Source organism: Doryrhamphus excisus, linkage group LG19 (assembly GCF_037039965.1).
Source record: "Doryrhamphus excisus strain RoL-2023G ecotype Guam linkage group LG19, RoL_Dexc_Guam_v1.1, whole genome shotgun sequence".
Lineage (NCBI taxonomy): Eukaryota > Metazoa > Chordata > Actinopteri > Syngnathiformes > Syngnathidae > Doryrhamphus > Doryrhamphus excisus.
Genome location: NC_136375.1, coordinates 7,277,546 through 7,295,962, shown reverse-complemented (window position 1 = coordinate 7,295,962; position 18,417 = coordinate 7,277,546). Strand labels below are relative to the sequence as shown.

Genomic DNA, 18,417 nt, shown 5'->3' with positions numbered 1-18,417 from the left:
GTAGAAAAGCAAAAAAGTCAAGAGTGAAGATTGTATTTATTGGACTGTAGACATGTGTTATTGCCAATATAGAAAACAGTCATAACACAAACCAAATGCAGGAGTTAACTGTGCACCAGTTCGCAGACATGGCACAAAAGTGTAAACAGCGTGAGGTATTGGTGCTGTTCTGTCAAAAAGGTTCTCCTGTTCTTGATAAAATATCCACGTGTCATGTACATTTCTTTTAAGAAAGGAGCAAAACACAAGTGTGTCCAAAAGATGGAGTCAGCAGCCAGATCAAGCAGAATCCTTCTCAATCATTCTTTGTTTTCCACTAACAAACATGAATTATCAAGCGATAACGGACATCTCCGATCATCCACACTTGTTATTACAATACAGCCCATTCACAATACAGTTTAACAGTTCAAATTGCACAAGTACGACAACTGTTGGGCGGATGCTGTTTGAAGAAAAACCAAAAGGCATGTTGTTTCATGCAAAAAAAAAAATAGATCCGCCTGTGCTGACGTGACAGCAGTGATGCGCATGCGTCTTACCCAACTTACAGGCAGGGCATCCCCAGTGATTTGGTCTTTCTGACCATGTTTTCATAATGGGGTATCTTAGTAAAACAATCAATCATGCCTGATCTGGAAGTATCGTTAAACAAACAGTACAAAATAAACAGCGATAAATGAACCAATTGATCATTCATTTGTCAAGCGTATTTGGTTGATTTGGTCCTGAGAAGAAGTACAAACATTTGGCACCACTCCACTTTCGAATTATACCCTCACTTTACCAGAAAAATGCACTCTAAAAACTATGTCCATTATAAAGTTTGTCCTTAGGTATTACAAAGACAGGTTTCGGAGTTTGCTTGGCAAGAAAAAAAACATGTGTATAAAAAGATGGGATAAAAAAAGAATGCAAAAAGTTGCTCAACATCCTGATAGAAAAGTTAAGAGGCAGTACAGCGGACTTATTTATTCTAAATTAGTTAATAATATGCTTAGTAGCATGAATCCAGCTCTAACTTTGTGTATACCTCTTTAAAAAAAAGTTGAATAAATGATTGGGTGAGGAAATTTTGCTGAACTTTCAGAAGTGAAAAAGTTTGTATGACTTGTGAGTTAGCACCCCATGCTAAATAAGTCACAATAGCTCTTAGCACCGTACTTGTTTTTCACTATATTGTTGAAATTCAACATGAGCAAAGGTTTAAAGAGGACCTATTATGCTTTTCTGGCCTATAAATGTAATTAGAATGTTGTAGTCCCGTATTAAACCATGCCAAAGTTTCAGATCATGAGGTTGAGCCCTAAAAAAAAGTTTGGGATGGCTCAAAACGCTCAGTTTCAAAAGGTGTGGTAAAACTGTTCCTTTGTGATGTCACAGAATGGCATACTTCCTTATATGGTTCATAGTTCGGAAGCACTTAGAGCATGTGACCAATCACAACAGAGCGGGCATCTATAGGAAACCACAACTCAATACAAAGAGGTCGAAAAATGAGCATAATAGGTCCCCTTGAAGTTAATTTCAGACGGTTTTTTTTGAGGGCTGTGTCGTTGGTGGATGTCAAATATAGCCCTTAAACTTCTTCTCAAATACAAACTTGTTTTGTTTGGCACTGGATTGAAATTAATTTTAAATTTGAAAAAAATGCCATGTCCAGCTGTTTCTAATCTTGTTGTTTTGAGGCACCTATCCAGACAGAAGCGCCACACCACCTGCAAGCTAGCTGCTGGCAACTGCAGACTTCCTCTTACAGGAGAATGATGTCGACATTGTCATGGACACCCTGAAGAAGCAACTCGTTCTGGAAGGTGACGACCTTCCTCTTCTTGGCGGCCCTCAGGGTGCCCACCAACGCCTCAAAGATGTTGGCACAGCGGTCGTCTTGAAACAGCACTCCAAACTTAACGCATGTTTGACCTTCTGCATCTGTAATAAATATAGAAAATTATTTTTCCCCCCCACCAGGGATGTAAGCATACTAATGTACTGCATTTTCTCACATAATGATACTACTAAGTATTTCTGTATTTCCATAATGCCTCATATTAACTCTCTAACAAGATCTCAGTGTACAGACTGGTCATATATGTCATCTGGTTTCATATTATTTACATACTGTATTGTATATAACTCTGGGAAAAACTGTTGATTTTTGTTAATACTTGGGTTGTTTATATTGTTTATTTTTCTATATTGTGTATTTTGTACTGCTTAACTGATACAAATACAAATTTCCCCACTGAGGGACGAATAAAGGCATATCTTAATCTTACCATGCGTTACTGAACATATATAGTACATAGCATCTGCAAAGCTATTATTTGAGTATAATTTATGACTAAAAGGACTTCCAGTTCCCATGATGCTTAAGAACTGAACTCAGAAATACAACGTGCCCGGTCATTAGCGTAATGCAAATGTGCAATATTTCCATCACTGCCTCTGTTACTACCTCAAACATATTTATTTATTTATTTAACAACCCAATACAATACACTCATATGTGACTTTACTCATCTGTACACACCAGTCATTATTTGCACTAAGACCCATTTATCATTGCACTAAAATTAATATATCTGCAATATGTCTGCTCCTGCATATGCTCCAGTGCAATACTATGTGTATATTTTGGATATCTTTTATATATCTTGTTAAATTGTCTTTTTTACTCTGCTTTTGTATACTTTTTTTTTACTTGACTACAGCACTGAAAAGGAGAAGCTCTCCAATCTCGTTGTACATCTTGTATAATGACAATAAACGTCATTCCATTCCAAGAGTGCAGATTCAGAAGGAAGTGAATTGGTGTAGTTAAGTCTGACATTAAGGCTGACTTTGTTCATGTACTCCGTACTTGAAGTAGTCAACAAAGCTATGTTTAAGGTTTAGTTGGACTCGTGGAATGAACCGACTTGAGAACAGACCGGTCATGCCAAAGCAAGACCAGGAAAACAAATAATCCTATAATGCCACAATCCACAATAAGAGCCTGGACTCACTTTTGCTGCCAAGTCTCTCAATCTCCTGCACCAGCAAGTCTATTTCATGTTGCACATTCATTGTTCCTGGGAAAAAGAGTAATAAAAATAAACAGGTAATTCTTAAAGCAAATTGGCTTGATTTACAAGTATTAATAATTCTATCAAAATTGTTGTATATACAGTTAGCAATAATAATATAACAATAATAATATAATACATTCAAATAAATTAAAGACACAGTGCGATTTAAAGGAACAAGCTACAACACAACCATGTCCGACTGCAGTGAATGCGGAAGTGGGTGATTAGCGTTACCGGCTAGCCATCACCAAGCAAAAAGATTCTCTCTTTTATTCAGCCAACTGTGGTGAACTGTTATCGTTATTATGTTTCAGTTGATAATCCATGGCCACAATATGTTTGGCGTTGCTTTCGAAATCGACATGAGCACACCGTTTTAGAAGGCCGTGGTAATGCTGTCTACTTATAATGTAACTTGTGATCTGCTTGCAAATAGAGGGTGGAGTCCTGGCTGTGAAAACGGATGGAAAGTGCGGTGCCGAAATTGTTGAAAGACCATTCAAACAACATACACTACACATGTGTGATATTTACTGAGCGACTTTAATTTTCTTACCTGAAATTATGCGATGGTTGGCTTTTCGACGAATACAATGCGGCACCGGCTGTGAGCTACTAATAATGCTGCGTTTGTGGTAATCGTAATCTCGAAGTATATGTCTGTAAAACGCCAAATGATATGGTGTCAGCGATATGACAACTCACTCTGGGAATACAATCAAGGACACATATAACATGATATATATTTTGTATAAAATATATATATTAAAGTTGTCATAAATGTTGCTTGTCTTTATTTTTCATTCAAACTGCCATTACTTGTCAAATTTCCTGAATTTGAAGGCAACATCGAGCATCTGACGTCACGTTCAATGCACCGCTGAGTACGCTTTTTTTCCCAATTGAAATCTACGAATTACAACAATATTATATTTTTAACTCTTTTTAAATTTAAATCTACGAATTACAACAATATATTTTTAATAAGTACCAACAATTGTAAACAGGCTCCGAGAACACTTTAACAATCCTAATTATTTGGAAATTACAGTGTTAATGGTCCAATAAAATGTGTGTGTAGTAAACAGTGTGCACCTATACGATATGGTTCCTGTGATGCCTTTTTAAAACTATATTTCAAACATAAGCTTATTCACCCATCCTCACCGATTGCAATTTCCATCACCAGATGTGGAAATAGCCACGCTTCCACCTGCAGACGTAAAAGCAGCCATTTAATTTCAGAGTCAGTCGAGTATAGTGTTGTGTAGCAGTGAATATATTTTTAATTTTAGCCCCACAAAATAATCAACTCTAACTCTGAAGTGCTCTTACTGTGAAATGCAAACGTTCAAAGCGTGTAATCCTAACGTCAGTGTGTTTTATTTTGAAGTGATTCCCGGAAGGGCTCATTTACCGAGTTGGTTGACAGCGCTAAGCAGGAATGGCGGCTATGGTCAGCAGAGGAAGGAACCAAAAGAGCCCGAAACTTTACTTCTAACGGCCCTGCTGAGGATTTCTATCTCTGACGAAATGCACGAACCCCTTTCTTGTAGCTGCTGAAAGGGCGATAACGTGCTTTGACGTGAGATACTTGAGGTCGACTTGCTTGTTAGCCCTCATCGTTAGTGGCCGCCGACTTAGATTGAAGGTAGCTGCTAGCTCGCCCGCACTACTAGCCAGCTGTTGGCTCCTTGGCTTGGCTGGCCCAACAAGTTAACTAAGTGAATAACTGTATTAAAACGCTCGTTATTTATCGATAAATGGTGATCATCTCTCTTTATCAACAGCTAGTGTTTGGCGACTCTATAGAGATCGGGGCTCACGGGACAACCAACTTGTCATTGCGACTTGAGAACATAATTAGTGCTAATCTTGACGCTAGCTTCCAAAGCTAGCTAAGTTGTGATCCTGAAGTATCGCCCATTTTCGATCCTGCCCCAGCTACTGATTCGGTGGGGCTAATCAACAGCCCGTTGTCTGCTTTACAAGGGGGATTCGCAGTACCATGGAAAGTCTAACATTAAGCGATGTCGAGCAGAAATATTACTCTGATTTGTTCGTTTACTGCGACACGGACAACACCAAAAAAGTGGCTTCTTATGGGAGAGTTCTTGACCTTTTCCGGGCGGCCCAGCTACCTAGCGAAGTTGTCCTACAGGTAAGCTAACTGTTAAGTGATCAGTTTGGAACGATGATTGTTCTTTTTGATAATATGTCTTACCAAAGAGGATTCGTGTTATTTTTAAAAACTTGAGTGACTGTCAGAGCTGAGCTGTCAGTGCGATGGTTAGCCTCAATAGTTAGCAGCGCTGCGCATTATGAGACACACCTTCTTCTGGCTAATGTTAGCGGCTCTTGGTCAGTTCGTTCACTCAAGCGGTAAACTTCCGTTGTATTATACATTTTCTAAAATGTTAAGGTGTTTTCTGGAACAGAACTATGTACAGGAATCCATTACAACTGCACATTTCCCCCTATCCTCTTCATTCTATCATCCGTTTTTCTTTCATTTTGTGTTTTTGTAAGTAATCCATACATCTTCAGTTGCATGCATTACAATTGTTTTACATGGCTGCCTTAAGATAATATATTGGAAATGTGTGTTAGGAGGGAGATTGGCAGTTTCCAAGATGTATTTTGGTGTTTTAGTCAACGGAAGCAAATTGACTAGAAGAATGCAGAAAGTGCTTCATAAGACTTGCAAATTGGAATGTCTAAAGTTAGCTAAAAACAGATTCTTAAAGGGTTTTATTGGCAGATTAAATGAATTATTCTAGATGGACCAGATGGAAGACACTGTGACTGGCTCACTTCGTGGTCAGATCATCTTGATGGTGTTCCCTGCAGGACTGTGATCTATTTGTGGCGGGGTGACATAAGGAAGTCAGTGAGAATGGATCGCTCACCAAAAGTCTCTTCAGTCGCTTTATTGAAAAGGAGGAGGAGTGGGCTCCGTTTTTGAGAGCTACTTGTGCCATGTAGCATATTTTTACACAAAGACGCTTGTTTTACCAGATCATTTACCAATTCTTGGTATCCACACATCTCATTTTGTATTTCAGAATGCATACTTTTCTAGTGTTTTTACATGAACTGAAAACCTGACTGAAAAGCAGGCATGCAGGTGCCTCATGGTTGTGGAGGGGAACCATGTTGGTGACCCCTGAGCTAGGACGATCTGATTACTCGTTAGATATTGCGACACATTCACTAAGTTGGCAACATGGATCCCTCCTGCTCTGTTGTCTTATTCTCAAGTGAGAAACTGACAAGCTCCTTTGATGGAAAGCTCCTGGCAGTTGAAAGATATCTAAAGTGGTCGCTGAATATTTTTCAAAGGCCAAAATGTTATGTAAGGGTCATTTTAAGTTAAGTTACAAACACATCCGTTATAATAATCATTTGGGTGTATCATTGTGCAGTGTGACTACTATGTTGCCTAGTAATTGGGAACACTTGGTAAGATAAAGCTCACATTTTCTTTATTTAACAAGTTTCAGGCACAATATCAATTTTGGATCAATGAACAGCACTGAATTTGGAGAGGAGTGATTTGCCTTGGGATATGAGCTGCTAGGTACCGACAGGCATAGCTGAAGACAGCTATGTGACCATGACTGAAGATGAGAATAGATCTAAATAGCATTAGCAGTGTCCGAGCTGGTCACCGGGAAAGATTTTCAACACATCAGCAAATATAAGTACATTATAGCCATCTAATTTATCAAAATGCGATCAATTATGATTCAATATTTTTAGCGATTGATAGCCTTAGTGTAAAATGCAACACCTCAAATAGATGAGTCATGACAAGATATCTCATTCAGGAAAAAAATGTCTTGTGCGCACTAGGACTGGGACGATATTACACAAATTAATCACATAATATATTGCATGTGCATGCACGTCTGTTTTCCTTGTTTCTTGCCTAAACAGGCAGGAAGAGGATACATGCTATGCATTGGTTTCAGCACCTTGGTATGCTTATTCCATAGAACAACGGCAAGTGAGCCCTCTTGTCAGTCATACAGTGTCGGTGGGTGGAGGCAGGGCCTCTGGGAGAGTACAGAAATGCAAATGAACATAGTAGAAAATTAGCAGACTGCAATTCATTCATTCATTTTCTGCCGCTTATCCTCACGTTGGTAGCGGGGGTGCTGGAGCCTATCCCAGCTGTCTTCGGTCGAGAGGCGGGGTACACCCTGGACTGGTGGCCAGCCAATCACAGGGCACATATAGACAAACAACCATTCACACTCGCATTCATACCTATGGACAATTTGGAGTCACCAATTAACCTAGCATGTTTTTGGAATGTGGGAGGAAACTGGAGTACCTGGAGAAAACCCACGCATGCACGGGGAGAACCTGCAAACTCCACACAGAGATGGCCGAGGGTGGAATTGAACTCTGGTCTCCTAGCCGTGAGGCCTGCGTGTGAACCACATGGTCACCATGCAGCCCAGACTGAAATATATTGTCATTTATTTAATTTTGCTTTTCTTTGTAATCTTAATGTAAAGTAATGTTAAAGTCTCGGCTTGTTCTCTTGAACTGAGTATCTTGTGACCCCTCTAACTCCTCCACAGTATCTCATATTGTGCCCGAGAAGGTCACAGTACATGTCGGAACACATGTTTCCTCATAATGAACCACATCTCCTCAATGCCGGAAACATAATTGCATCCCCAGACCATGACACTTACACCACCAACTGCAGGCAACACATAATTATCTTACTACGCACTTGTGTTGCCAGCTATTTAGACCGTAATACGTGTGTTAGCATTTTCACAGGAAAGTATATCTACAGTACAAGCTGTACACAGACTACTCTATAAATCAAGTCCATGTTAGTTTGTATACACCTTATGCACCTGGTACTTTCCGCAGTTGAGTACATACTGTAAACCTCAGAGGATACTTTATAATGAAATATTGGGATCTGTTGTCCTCACAAATTCCAACATCTGTACTGAGATTACTATCAAATAATAACTTGTGTTGCCTTCACATCACAACATTGTGCCATGAACCTTGAAGCAGCTCATTCTTGTGACTTCTTGGCTCTCAGCGGTGTTTGCACTTAGTGAGTCAGCATCCTTCCCAAGGTCAAACCGTGTAGTGTGAAAACATGTAGCAGTGTAGTTTACTTTCAAATGTGATTTAAAACTGAGAAATACACAGACTGACTCAAATAGAAAAAAACTCTTGTCAGCAAAACATGAATCAGTCAACTGTGGCAGGCCTGAATACATGAGTCACCCTTAGGAGCCTCATGTTAACCGTTCATTAGGTATAATCTCACAGGCTAATGAGATACTGGAAGGGTGTTCAAATATCTGCTCATTTGTCTTTAAATGTTCACTGTGGACCTAAAGTACTATGTGGTTGACACAGTAATGGATCAGGTTTCAATACAATGTTTTATCTGTCCTTGTGTGTGTGTTTGTTCACAGATCACAGAGCTGTGCGGAGCTACTCGACTGGGTCATTTTGGCCGGAGCCAATTCTACATTGCTCTGAAGCTCATTGCCATCGCCCAGTCGGGCCTGCCTCTCAGAGTGGAAAGTCTTAACTCGGGTGAATTTATTATTGTGGTTGTAGTTTGCTGTAATGTATCGTACTGGATGTGTTACGAATATTTACCTGATTTAGGTATCTAAAGAGGTAAACCATGACAAACACTCGTTGTTATGATGCAGTAAAGTTCTGCAACACACAAAAAAACATTACTATTCCTATACAAGTGTAAATCAAAACTGTTGAAGTGCAGACGAACTGGAATCTGAGGCGGAGTGTCGAATTTGGGAGAAAACGTTATTTTTCTTGCAAACATTAACTTACACTCTTTGCTATGTGAGAGATGAAAGCGCCGTCTCTCAACCACCACAGGAAGCGGAAAAACCCGCGTCCCTTGCATCCACCCCTCCGGGTGGCAACCCCTCCCCTATCAATCGTTCCAGGGTGAATTATGTCCCGGTAACCTACCACTACACTGTTATTGTTAAAATTGTTACTGTTAAAATGATCTTCCTAAAGGTATTGTAGATATAGCGATTGCATTGGATTCTATTACATTTAGAAGCTTTTGAGTTTATATCGCCTCTGGTCCAATGTGACACAGACAGTTATAACAGTTAAGCCCCCAAGGGCCAGTCTGCAGTGTTGATTTTTTTGTTTGTCTTTGATGTGAGTGAATACGCATGGTAAAAAGTCTAGAGTCAGCATTTGGCCTGAGATGTTGCAACATGCACATCCTGAAATGGTTTCACAACGTGATAAGGAAGCGTGTGATGTATTTTAGTGTGTTTTGTGTTTGCAGTCAAGGACCTTCCACTACCCAGGTTTGTGGTGGGGAAGAACGAGACGGAGGCGAGACATGTGGCACTGTACCAGGACCCTGACAGCCAAGGGTTGTACCCTGCCTCTGCCACTGCATTAATACCCAGACCTCCAGGCAGGGGTCACCAAAACAAAAAAGTCCCAACCTCAGCCAGCACTCATCCTGTGCATGAGACCATTCAGCAAATGGCACCCAGCATAGAAACACAGGTGTGTATGTGTAGCATCTGTGTTTTGTCATCTTCTGCTTTGATGATGTTTTTTGCCACCTGAAGTAAACAAAGCACACCATGGATACTAAGGGATGCACACTGAAATCATGTGTTTTCATGTGGCTCGTCTCCTGCAGCAGGCAGAACCGACATCCCCTGTGGTTTCCCCTCACCAGTCCCCACCCACCTCCCCCCCTTCGTGGAGGAAACACAAGCGGCAGCACAGTGGCGGAAACGCAGACAGACCACCAGTGGTGGCAACAACGGGAGCTGTGTGGACACAGTTCCGGGATCCACAGACAGGTAATATAAGCACAGAATAACATAACAGTGACCTAAAAAGAAAGAAACACTCTATTAGTAACTGTATCGATTATGTATTTGTCAGCTTCAGTAACAGGTGATGGGATATGGTTATCACACTCACCCACTCTGCCGGGACAGGAAAGTTGGGTCAGTTTCACAGCTGACACGCCACCATCCAGCACGCTCCCGCCAGTGCACCCCTCGTCAGTGCAGGTGGCAAAGCATTGTTCTGGTTGTTGGGATTATGTCATTAGTATATTATTTTAATGACATAAAAAGTGAATAACCCCAGAATCCAATCAAAAAGTCCAATATGATGAAATCCTGTTGTTGTTATGCCTCAGGAAAGCACAACGATACGAACAGCGGCCTCAGCAGCAGCGACCAATGAGATCCAGAGACAGTCCAGTGCTTACGATGATCCATGGAAGATAACAGACGAACAAAGACAGTATTATATCAACCAGTTCAAAACCATCCAGCCGGACCTTACTGGATTCATACCTGGTACGCAAAAAAAAAAAAAAGCTAAACTTTGTGTAAAATGTCGCTTACTGTCATTTCCTGTCTGTTACTCTGTATCGCAGGTTCAGCTGCAAAAGAGTTCTTCACCAAATCCAAACTACCCATTTTAGAGTTGTCACATATTTGGTGAGTCTGCAGATTTTCACTGCTTAACCAAGTGTTCACTTTTTTTTTTTGCGTGTGTGTTTCTGTCAGAGGTTAGACGCGCTGCTTTGTGTCAATTTTTTTAACAGTGAATCGTCACAGTGAGATTGAAAGGACACATGATGTACTTTTTCTCAAACAAAGCTTGTCTTGTAAAGAAAGCATGTACAGTACAGATTGTGTCTCTATTGTTGCCATTTAAGTGTCAGATTCTTTGTTGGTCTAGTCCTAGGCAACTTCCTCTTTGTTGTGCCAGGATCATTTCACACTTTATGCAGCTAGTGTCATCAACCGACATATGATGCAGTGGAAACACAAGCCAGATGAGTGTTTGTTGCTCCGAGTTCAATTGTGCCAAACTGTATTGCGTAGTGCTCATGTGGTTTTATCACTGCACCCCATGTGATTGCCCCACTGCTAAGTCTACCTAACTGCTATGGCGTCACAATGGTATCTCAGTACAGTCGGATAAGTCTTTTAGTGACAAGTACATTAACACCCTTCTTTGGCAGACTGGTTTAAAGCTACATAATGGAATCAACCATTAGGTGGCAGAAAAGTTCATTCATTCATTCATTTTCTACCACTTATACTCACGAGGGTCACGGTGGGTGCTGAAGCCTATCCCAGCTGTCTTCGGGCGAGAGGCGGCATACACCCTGGACTGGTGGCCAGCCAATCACAGGGCACATATAGACAAACAACCATTCACACTCACATTCATACCTATGGACAATTTGGAGTCTCCAATTAACCTAGCATGTTTTTGGAATGTGGGAGGAAACCGGAGAAAACCCACGTATGCTCGGAGAGAACATGCAAACTCCACACAGATGGTGGGATTGAACTCGATTCTCCTAGCTGTGAGGTCTGCGTGCTAACCACTCATCCACCGTGCAGCCCCAGAAAAGTACAATATGTGCCAAATAATTGTTTTGTATTAACCCGTCATACTTTTGTGTGTGTGTTCAGGGAGCTTTCCGACTTTGACAAAGATGGAGCGCTAACTCTTGATGAATTCTGTGCTGCCTTCCACCTGGTGGTAGCCAGGAAGAACGGCTATGACCTCCCCGAGAAGCTGCCGGAGAGCTTGATGCCAAAGCTGATTGACCTAGATGACTCAGCAGGTTGGCAGCCTCATGCTTCTTATTTTACTTGTTTTCCTTTTCTTCGCTACACCAAACCTCAACTGTGTGGTTTATGCTCTACATCAGGGGTCTCAAACTCAATTTACTTGGGGGCCACTGGAGCTTGGGTCTGGGTGAGACTGGGCCGCATCAGGTTTTCCAAAAAAACAACAACAAAAAAACACATTTATTAAAAACAAAAAAATGTAAAAACTTTGCTTTGGTTCCAATTTTCTACAAGAAAAGCTCTGATAAAACATTCCACTGTTCTCAAATATCTTACTTTTTATTTTTCTACACAAAACAAGATGAAAAGTAAATAAACAAATCAAGAACAAAGAAAATCAATCAATCAGTAATAAATAAATATAATAATAATAATAAAACGGCAAATAATAAAAACTTAAGAAACCACATATAGTTGGTGGGTAGACAAATTATTTTTTTCAGATTAAAATGAACAAAGCATTATTAGAGCCCTGTAGACATGACAAAACACGACTATAGTCACATTTATACTCTTTTTATTTACAACATATTGCGCAACTGCAGGGTCTTGAGACACATGCTAACTCACAAACTAGAGAGCTAGCGACCTAAACGGTAGCCTTCAAGTTATTTTCTTTAAACTTAAATAGCCAAAATCTTCCCACTTCCACACGGATAGGGAAGATAACTATTAACAGTTATTTAACCTTTAACATGAACATTAATCAAACGTAATAATTTTTTCTGGGTACATGATACCATACAGCATCCATATCAAACTTGCGCGGGCCGCACTAACATTAAACTTTCATATCAAAGCAGGGGCCTCAAACTAGTGTCCTGTGGGCCACATTTGGCCCGCGGGCCGCGTGTTTGAGACCACTGCTCTACAGTAATTGTACATTCCATTATTTTGCATTGGTTGTTTGATATTCAGCATCCATATACACACACATCATCTGTGTCAGAGCAGCAAGACTTTGTTTTTGTAATTCAGAGAACTTCTAACAGCTGTATTGAGTTAAGCTGTGTCATATTTGTGGTCCGCAGAAGTCCCCGAACCGACAGCTGACGTCGGGTTCTCGGCCTCCCCGGCGGAGGTGACGCCCAACAAGTCTCCCTCCATGCCCTCACTCAACCAGGCCTGGCCGGAGATGAACCAGACCAATGAGGTTCCTAAATGCACACAACACATGTTACATTTGACTCCCCTCATTTCTCTTTGTTCATTTTAACCATCCATTGATTGGCATTGAATCTTGGTTGTTGATATGATATGTGATGATGAAGTGCTTCCTCCTCTACTATGGCTGGCAATGCCACTACATGGTTTTTGCCTCTGTGCCTGCTGATGATCTCACTTTGTCTCTGGATGACTGATGATGCCACAGCCTCGCTAGTGCCGTGGACTGATGATGATGAATGTGTGATGTCACTGCACTGGCTGATTTTTTTTTTTCTTCTTCTCACTGTCCGTCTGTCTCCTTGCAGCAATGGGAGACGTTTAGCGAGCGCTCCTCCAGCTCACAAACTCTGACCCAATTTGACTCTAACATTGCACCAGCTGACCCTGTAAGTCAATCACTTAGCATGCATGATTTCACCATTAATGGAACAGACGTTAACCCACCCTGAAATTCTCTGCATTGTTCTCCCTCTACTTATCTGCCTGTGCCTGGGCATGAGGTTCTTTGGCAGTCAGCAGTGTTTTAATTTTTATGGAACGTCTTCTTTTTCTACTCTGACATCAGCGCTTTAACCTTTCCAGACATTAAGAATTGCACATGGTTTGTTGCATCAGTTGTGGTCCAAAGTGTTTATTTCCATGCTTGCCAAGCAGGGATAAGACAGGAAACTAGAAATAATGCGTTGCTATCATGACATTCAATTCAGTTCAGGCATTCTCCAAGGCCTCAGTCCCCATTTGGATCATCACCAAATTGTATTCTTCTGATCCTTGCTCAGATTAATGCATTACATCCTTGACTGAAGTAATGATATGCCAAGTGCAACAAATCATTTTTATACAGGAAAGCTCTCTGTCTCCTTTGATAATTTAGTCTCCTCTTCTTTGTACTGCAGGATACAGCAATCGTCCACCCAGTTCCTATCCGGATGACCCCCAGTAAGATTCACATGCAGGAGATGGAGCTAAAGAGGACTGGAAGTGGTGAGTCTCATCCCTGACTGACACCCGAATACATCTTCAAGTCAATGAAATTGTGTTTTTAAAACAGTTGCATTTTGTTATTTATGAGATTTGTACTCAAATTAATGCAAAACATAGAGTGTGTCATTTAGTCAGTTTGCGAAAACACTTCCATTTGTGACATAATAGTGTTTTCTGAATAATGACTGCAGCATTCCAAATCCATAGAACACAACCACCCAACCAGTCCACTGTTAGCCAAACCTCCAGAAGTGTCCGAAGAAACCAAAGTTCCTGCCACCATGAAGTTTGTACCCACAAATGCTGTAGGTTAGTAAAGTACGACATTATGGCATCCTATTATGAAATATAAAATACATTTCAGTAAATGTGGTTAAATGGTGAAACGGTGGTTAAATAGTTTTTTCCTCCTTTGAAGGTGATGGTTACAGCAGTTCTGACTCCTTTGCCTCAGACCAGGAGCCAACTGCAAGACAAAGGTGACTATTACCTGCTTTTCTTTATTGTTTGCATCTGATTGAAAATAGCGTACATCTTATAAGGTTGTAGTTTGTTTTGCTTATGTAGGATCCTAATTTTGATGCAGTGATTTTGCAGCTGATGAATGCGTAAGTCTTAGTGGAAGCTCTTATGTTATGTTCGTGTTCAGGTCTCAATCCGGAGCGTCTCCTGAAGCTCTAAAAGTCGTGGCTCCGCCTCCTCCACCACCCCGCCCTCACCCCTCGCATTCCCGCTCCTCATCTCTGGACATGAACCGCACCTTTGCCGCCACGTCAGCCACAGGACAGCAGCCGTCCGCTGCCATAGCTTTCCTGCCTGCTGTTCCTCCTCGACCGCTTCCCACACAAGTGAGACCAAAAAGCCACTAAAGTCGCCATTCACAACACAACACAGACCCATCACTTTCTTGTCTCCTCTCCAAAGTCATCAGTACCGCATGCAGGCCAGCGTACCGAGGCTGAGGGTGCGCCGGGAGCAGGGACCACGCTCCCTGCAACATCCCCCCAGCAGATCCCCCAGCAACCAAATTTTGCAGACTTTAGTCATTTTCAAGCTTTTGCTGCATCTGAGCAGCCTTCAAGTCTGCCAGAGGCTGACAAGCACAGTGATCCTGGGCAGGTAAGTACTTGCATATTACTACTCATATTGAACTGAGGATAAGCTGCTTAAATATGCATGTTCTTTTTACTATATTCAACCACTAAACAGCCATCGTTTTTTACTTTGTGAAAAAACACCACAAAGTGAGGGCATGATATTTGAACTGTGATGTAGCCAGGGACGATTGTATTAGACAACCTCTTGTTTTCAAGACCAGTTCAGGGCTGGTTACCAGGTTGAAACCTGACTGACAGGTTTGTGGGTCTATTGCAGAGTGACAAGCCATCAGAAGGAGCGGGGCCCTTGCGGACAGTCAAGAGTGACGGCCAGGCGGACGAAAGACCTTCCACCATAGTTAACTCGGTGTGTCACCGCTTTGTTTTTGTTTTTTGTTTTTTGCAGTATTTTAGTGTATAGTTGTTTGTCTATATGTGCCCTGTGATTGGCTGGCCACCAGTCCAGGGTGTACCCCGCCGCTCACCCAAAGACAGCTGGGATAGGCTCCAGCACCCCCGTGACCCTCGTGAGGATAAGCGGTAGAAAATGAATGAATGAATTTTAGTGTATAACAGTTGCACTGAAGAAGCATTGTTAACATTTTCACAACTACCAGCCATCCAAACCTCCTGTTTGTATTTTCATATCCAGACCAAGGGTTCGTCTGGCCCTTTAGCCCCTCCCCCTAAGCCTATTCGTCGGAGGTTGAAGTCTGAGGATGAGTTGCGTCCCGAGGATGAGCAGCACGGGCCACAAAAGTCAAATGTCATTGCTGCGGTCCTGGCCACTCAGCCATCCATCCCCAGGTAGGCAAGGCTTTCTAAAATAGCGACATGTGTCTGCTTAACCAGGTAGCGCTAGAATGGATGTCTGTGTTGTGTGAACAGGTCAGTAGGGAAGGATAAAAAGGCAATCCAAGCATCAATAAGAAGAAACAAGGAGACCAACACTGTGTTGGCACGACTAAACAGCGAACTGCAACAACAGCTGAAGGTACCGAACACACAAATACAAGTTCACACCTCAGCCAAAGGAGACTTTGATTGAAAAATAATGATATCGCCATCTGCTGGATGTGGCTCGCCACTGCCTCTTGCTTCAATTGCTAGTGGATTATAACAGCACATGTGACGCCCATAATCCTGCTCACAAAGCAACAAATGGTAAAATCCCTCCTGTTCTGTTGTTTCCCAGGATCTGCTGGAAGAGAGAATATCGTTGGAAGTGCAGCTGGAGCAGCTCAGACCTTTCTCTCATCTTTAACCAACACCGACAAGGTGCTTGTAGTTTGTCCAAAGTAAAGGCTGTGCCCTTGGCGGGACCCTGCCCTCAAACCCCCCAGCCCCACCCTTACATTTCCCTCCCTCCCATCCGCAGTGTGCACCATGTTAAAACCCACCCTTATCTGGTGGGAAGAACTGGCAGCACAGTGTGGCCACAGTGCGGGAGAAGAAAAGACAACATGGCGGGGGGTTGTATTCTACAATGTGGCACTTTTTCCAATGTCTAAAGAGAGATGGCCGACAGCTTGAGGGGAAGCAGTGTTGGGACATTTGGCTGCAGCTCTGAGTTCAGTCTGAAGACAACTGCTGAGGAATGACTGTGTGTGTGTTTGTGTGTCAAGTTTTTGCCTGTTTTTGTGTCTGACTGGACGGAAGCACCAGTGTTGTCTTGTCAGCAACAAAACAAGACTACACCAAACTCTTTCAGTTGAAATCTTACTTTTCTGGTTGTTACACAGTGACGTCCTGTAAAAAAAAAAAAAAAAAACTGCACAAAACTGGACAGTTGCAAGTAAATACTGTAGTATGATCACAATCGCTTCAAAAAAGTTGTACTGGTTCTTGCTTTTCCCTCTAATGAGCCGATCTTTGTCTGATTTGAGTTTGGTGTGGTTAGACAGTCTCTGGAAAATAGACTGAAATGTGTGTAAGCGCTCTGGTAATCCAGTCGCCTTCCTCTGCATCATTTCCCCGCCACCTAAAAGTGTGTGTTTGTGTGTCTGAATGGCTTCAAACTTATGCCAAATGACTGAACCATCACTCTGCTGTGTCACTTCTGTTTCCCTTCACACCTATTTCCTCTCTCTATCCAAAATATATCGGGAGCACCCTTTCATTTAAGCCTCATGAACGCAGCTTTACGCTCCTTATCTCCTTTTATGGAAAGAACGTTTTTAAGTGTATTCCATTTACAGGAGACGGCAGTTATGAAGGATTGTGTTGCCAGTGGGCGCGCACACACCTGCACAGATCCCGAGTTGATATTTCCAATCATGCGTCAGGACTGTGGGCACTATGCAAAGTACGGGCTATACATCTCCACAGCTGAGCTATAAATAGTAGCACCTGTGTGTTTTTGTGTCTTCGATCTTCCAGATACACAATCTGCTGTATATGCTACAAGGGGTGAAGCAATTCCACATCAGTGTTTTTCATCCTAAATTAGTTTGAAATTAATCTTAACACGACTAAAGACGACCAGTCACCGGAACCGGAATGACCCAACTGCACTTTGAACCTCTTTTATTGTCCTTCTTTTAAACTGTTTATTTAAAAAAAGGGGGAGGGGATGAACGACTCACCTGGAAAGATTAAGGTCTTTGTGCCATCCCAAAGTAGCCTCTGGTTTGGTTAATTCCTCATTTTTATTATTCCTGTTTGTGAATGGCCTTACTCTTAACTCTCTTTCCTGCCTGGAGTTGAGGTTCCATGGTGACTGACTGACCACCTCCTTGTTGCGTCAAGGCTCGCCTTCTTTTTGTGTCTTCTTCTGTTGACAATGATTATGTACTTGGACTCTGTCTCTGTTTATGTATGTATGTATGTGTGTGTACGTGTGTGTGTTACAGTGTTGCCAGGCCTGGAACTAATACCATTTAGAACCCCACATGGGCTGGATAAGCGCTTGTTCGCTCCCAAATGGCAATCCAGGCAGAAGCAATCCAAACAAACAGAATCTTGAATGGGATTTTGAATGCTATTTGCTCCCATATGTGTTGTATATTGAATATGACACACCCTTTTTTTGGACTCGTGTAAATTTGGGTTAAATGCTGACTAACAGCAAAAATAATATTCTATTTAATTCCTTCTCTCTTGGCTGTGGGATCCTAGATGTTTAAACTGCATGGATGTACTATATCTCTGCAGAGTTGACTAGCAGCTGTGTGATTTTTACACAAAAATAAAAATGGCACAATATTTTAACAAGTGTGCTTTGCTGTCTTGACTTTGTGGGCTCATGCATGCGTTACTTCATTTACAAATGTAACTATGATGATGATGTTGAGTTTGTCCCTGTGTGCGGTACACTTGCTATGCCATTGTGGGGCCCCATCTTGAGCAAAGGGGCGCATTCTCTGCAAATGCTCAAAGGAAGAATATGATATTTCGATGTACCAAATTTTATGATTTCCCCCTTGGTCC

General features: G+C 41.8%; 2 protein-coding genes across 5 annotated transcripts; one reads left to right on the top strand and one right to left on the bottom strand.

The window, feature by feature from the left end:
• Positions 1-17: 17 nt before the first annotated feature.
• abracl (ABRA C-terminal like) lies at positions 18-3,771 on the bottom strand. The gene is made up of 3 exons (XM_058057881.2): positions 3,628-3,771; positions 3,009-3,074; positions 18-1,932 (listed from the first exon to the last, which is right to left on the bottom strand). The coding sequence occupies exons 2-3, from the start codon at positions 3,067-3,069 to the stop codon at positions 1,754-1,756; spliced, it is 240 nt and encodes a 79-aa protein (XP_057913864.1). The 5' UTR covers positions 3,070-3,074; positions 3,628-3,771; the 3' UTR covers positions 18-1,753.
• A 708-nt stretch (positions 3,772-4,479) lies between these two features.
• reps1 (RALBP1 associated Eps domain containing 1) lies at positions 4,480-18,226 on the top strand. 4 transcript variants are annotated; one of them, XM_078798995.1, is made up of 19 exons: positions 4,480-5,232; positions 8,534-8,657; positions 9,400-9,629; positions 9,769-9,934; positions 10,020-10,153; positions 10,282-10,444; positions 10,525-10,588; positions 11,579-11,733; positions 12,772-12,893; positions 13,213-13,293; positions 13,804-13,891; positions 14,099-14,200; positions 14,310-14,370; positions 14,541-14,739; positions 14,816-15,010; positions 15,266-15,355; positions 15,641-15,795; positions 15,877-15,982; positions 16,184-18,226. In XM_078798995.1, exons 1-19 carry the CDS (start codon positions 5,080-5,082, stop codon positions 16,250-16,252), a joined length of 2,457 nt encoding a protein of 818 aa, XP_078655121.1. In that variant the 5' UTR covers positions 4,480-5,079; the 3' UTR covers positions 16,253-18,226. The 4 variants fall into 4 exon arrangements, with proteins under 4 accessions (XP_078655121.1, XP_078655122.1, XP_057913842.2 ...); XM_058057859.2 differs by having other exon boundaries at positions 4,481-5,232; positions 10,020-10,150; XM_078798996.1 differs by lacking the exon at positions 13,213-13,293.
• Positions 18,227-18,417: the final 191 nt, after the last annotated feature.

What these genes read in the sequence shown, in the direction of transcription:
- abracl (XM_058057881.2), bottom strand. Translation starts at nt 3,069, where the DNA reads ATGAATGTGCAACATGAAATAGACTTGCTGGTGCAGGAGATTGAGAGA. An exon ending in TGAGAGACTTGGCAGCAAAA is followed by an intron (nt 1,933 to 3,008) that starts GTGAGTCCAGGC and finishes TATTTATTACAG; the next exon opens with ATGCAGAAGGTCAAACATGC.
- reps1 (XM_078798995.1), top strand. Translation starts at nt 5,080, where the DNA reads ATGGAAAGTCTAACATTAAGCGATGTCGAGCAGAAATATTACTCTGAT. An exon ending in CCTTACTGGATTCATACCTG is followed by an intron (nt 10,445 to 10,524) that starts GTACGCAAAAAA and finishes TCTGTATCGCAG; the next exon opens with GTTCAGCTGCAAAAGAGTTC. An exon ending in AACTGCAACAACAGCTGAAG is followed by an intron (nt 15,983 to 16,183) that starts GTACCGAACACA and finishes GTTGTTTCCCAG; the next exon opens with GATCTGCTGGAAGAGAGAAT.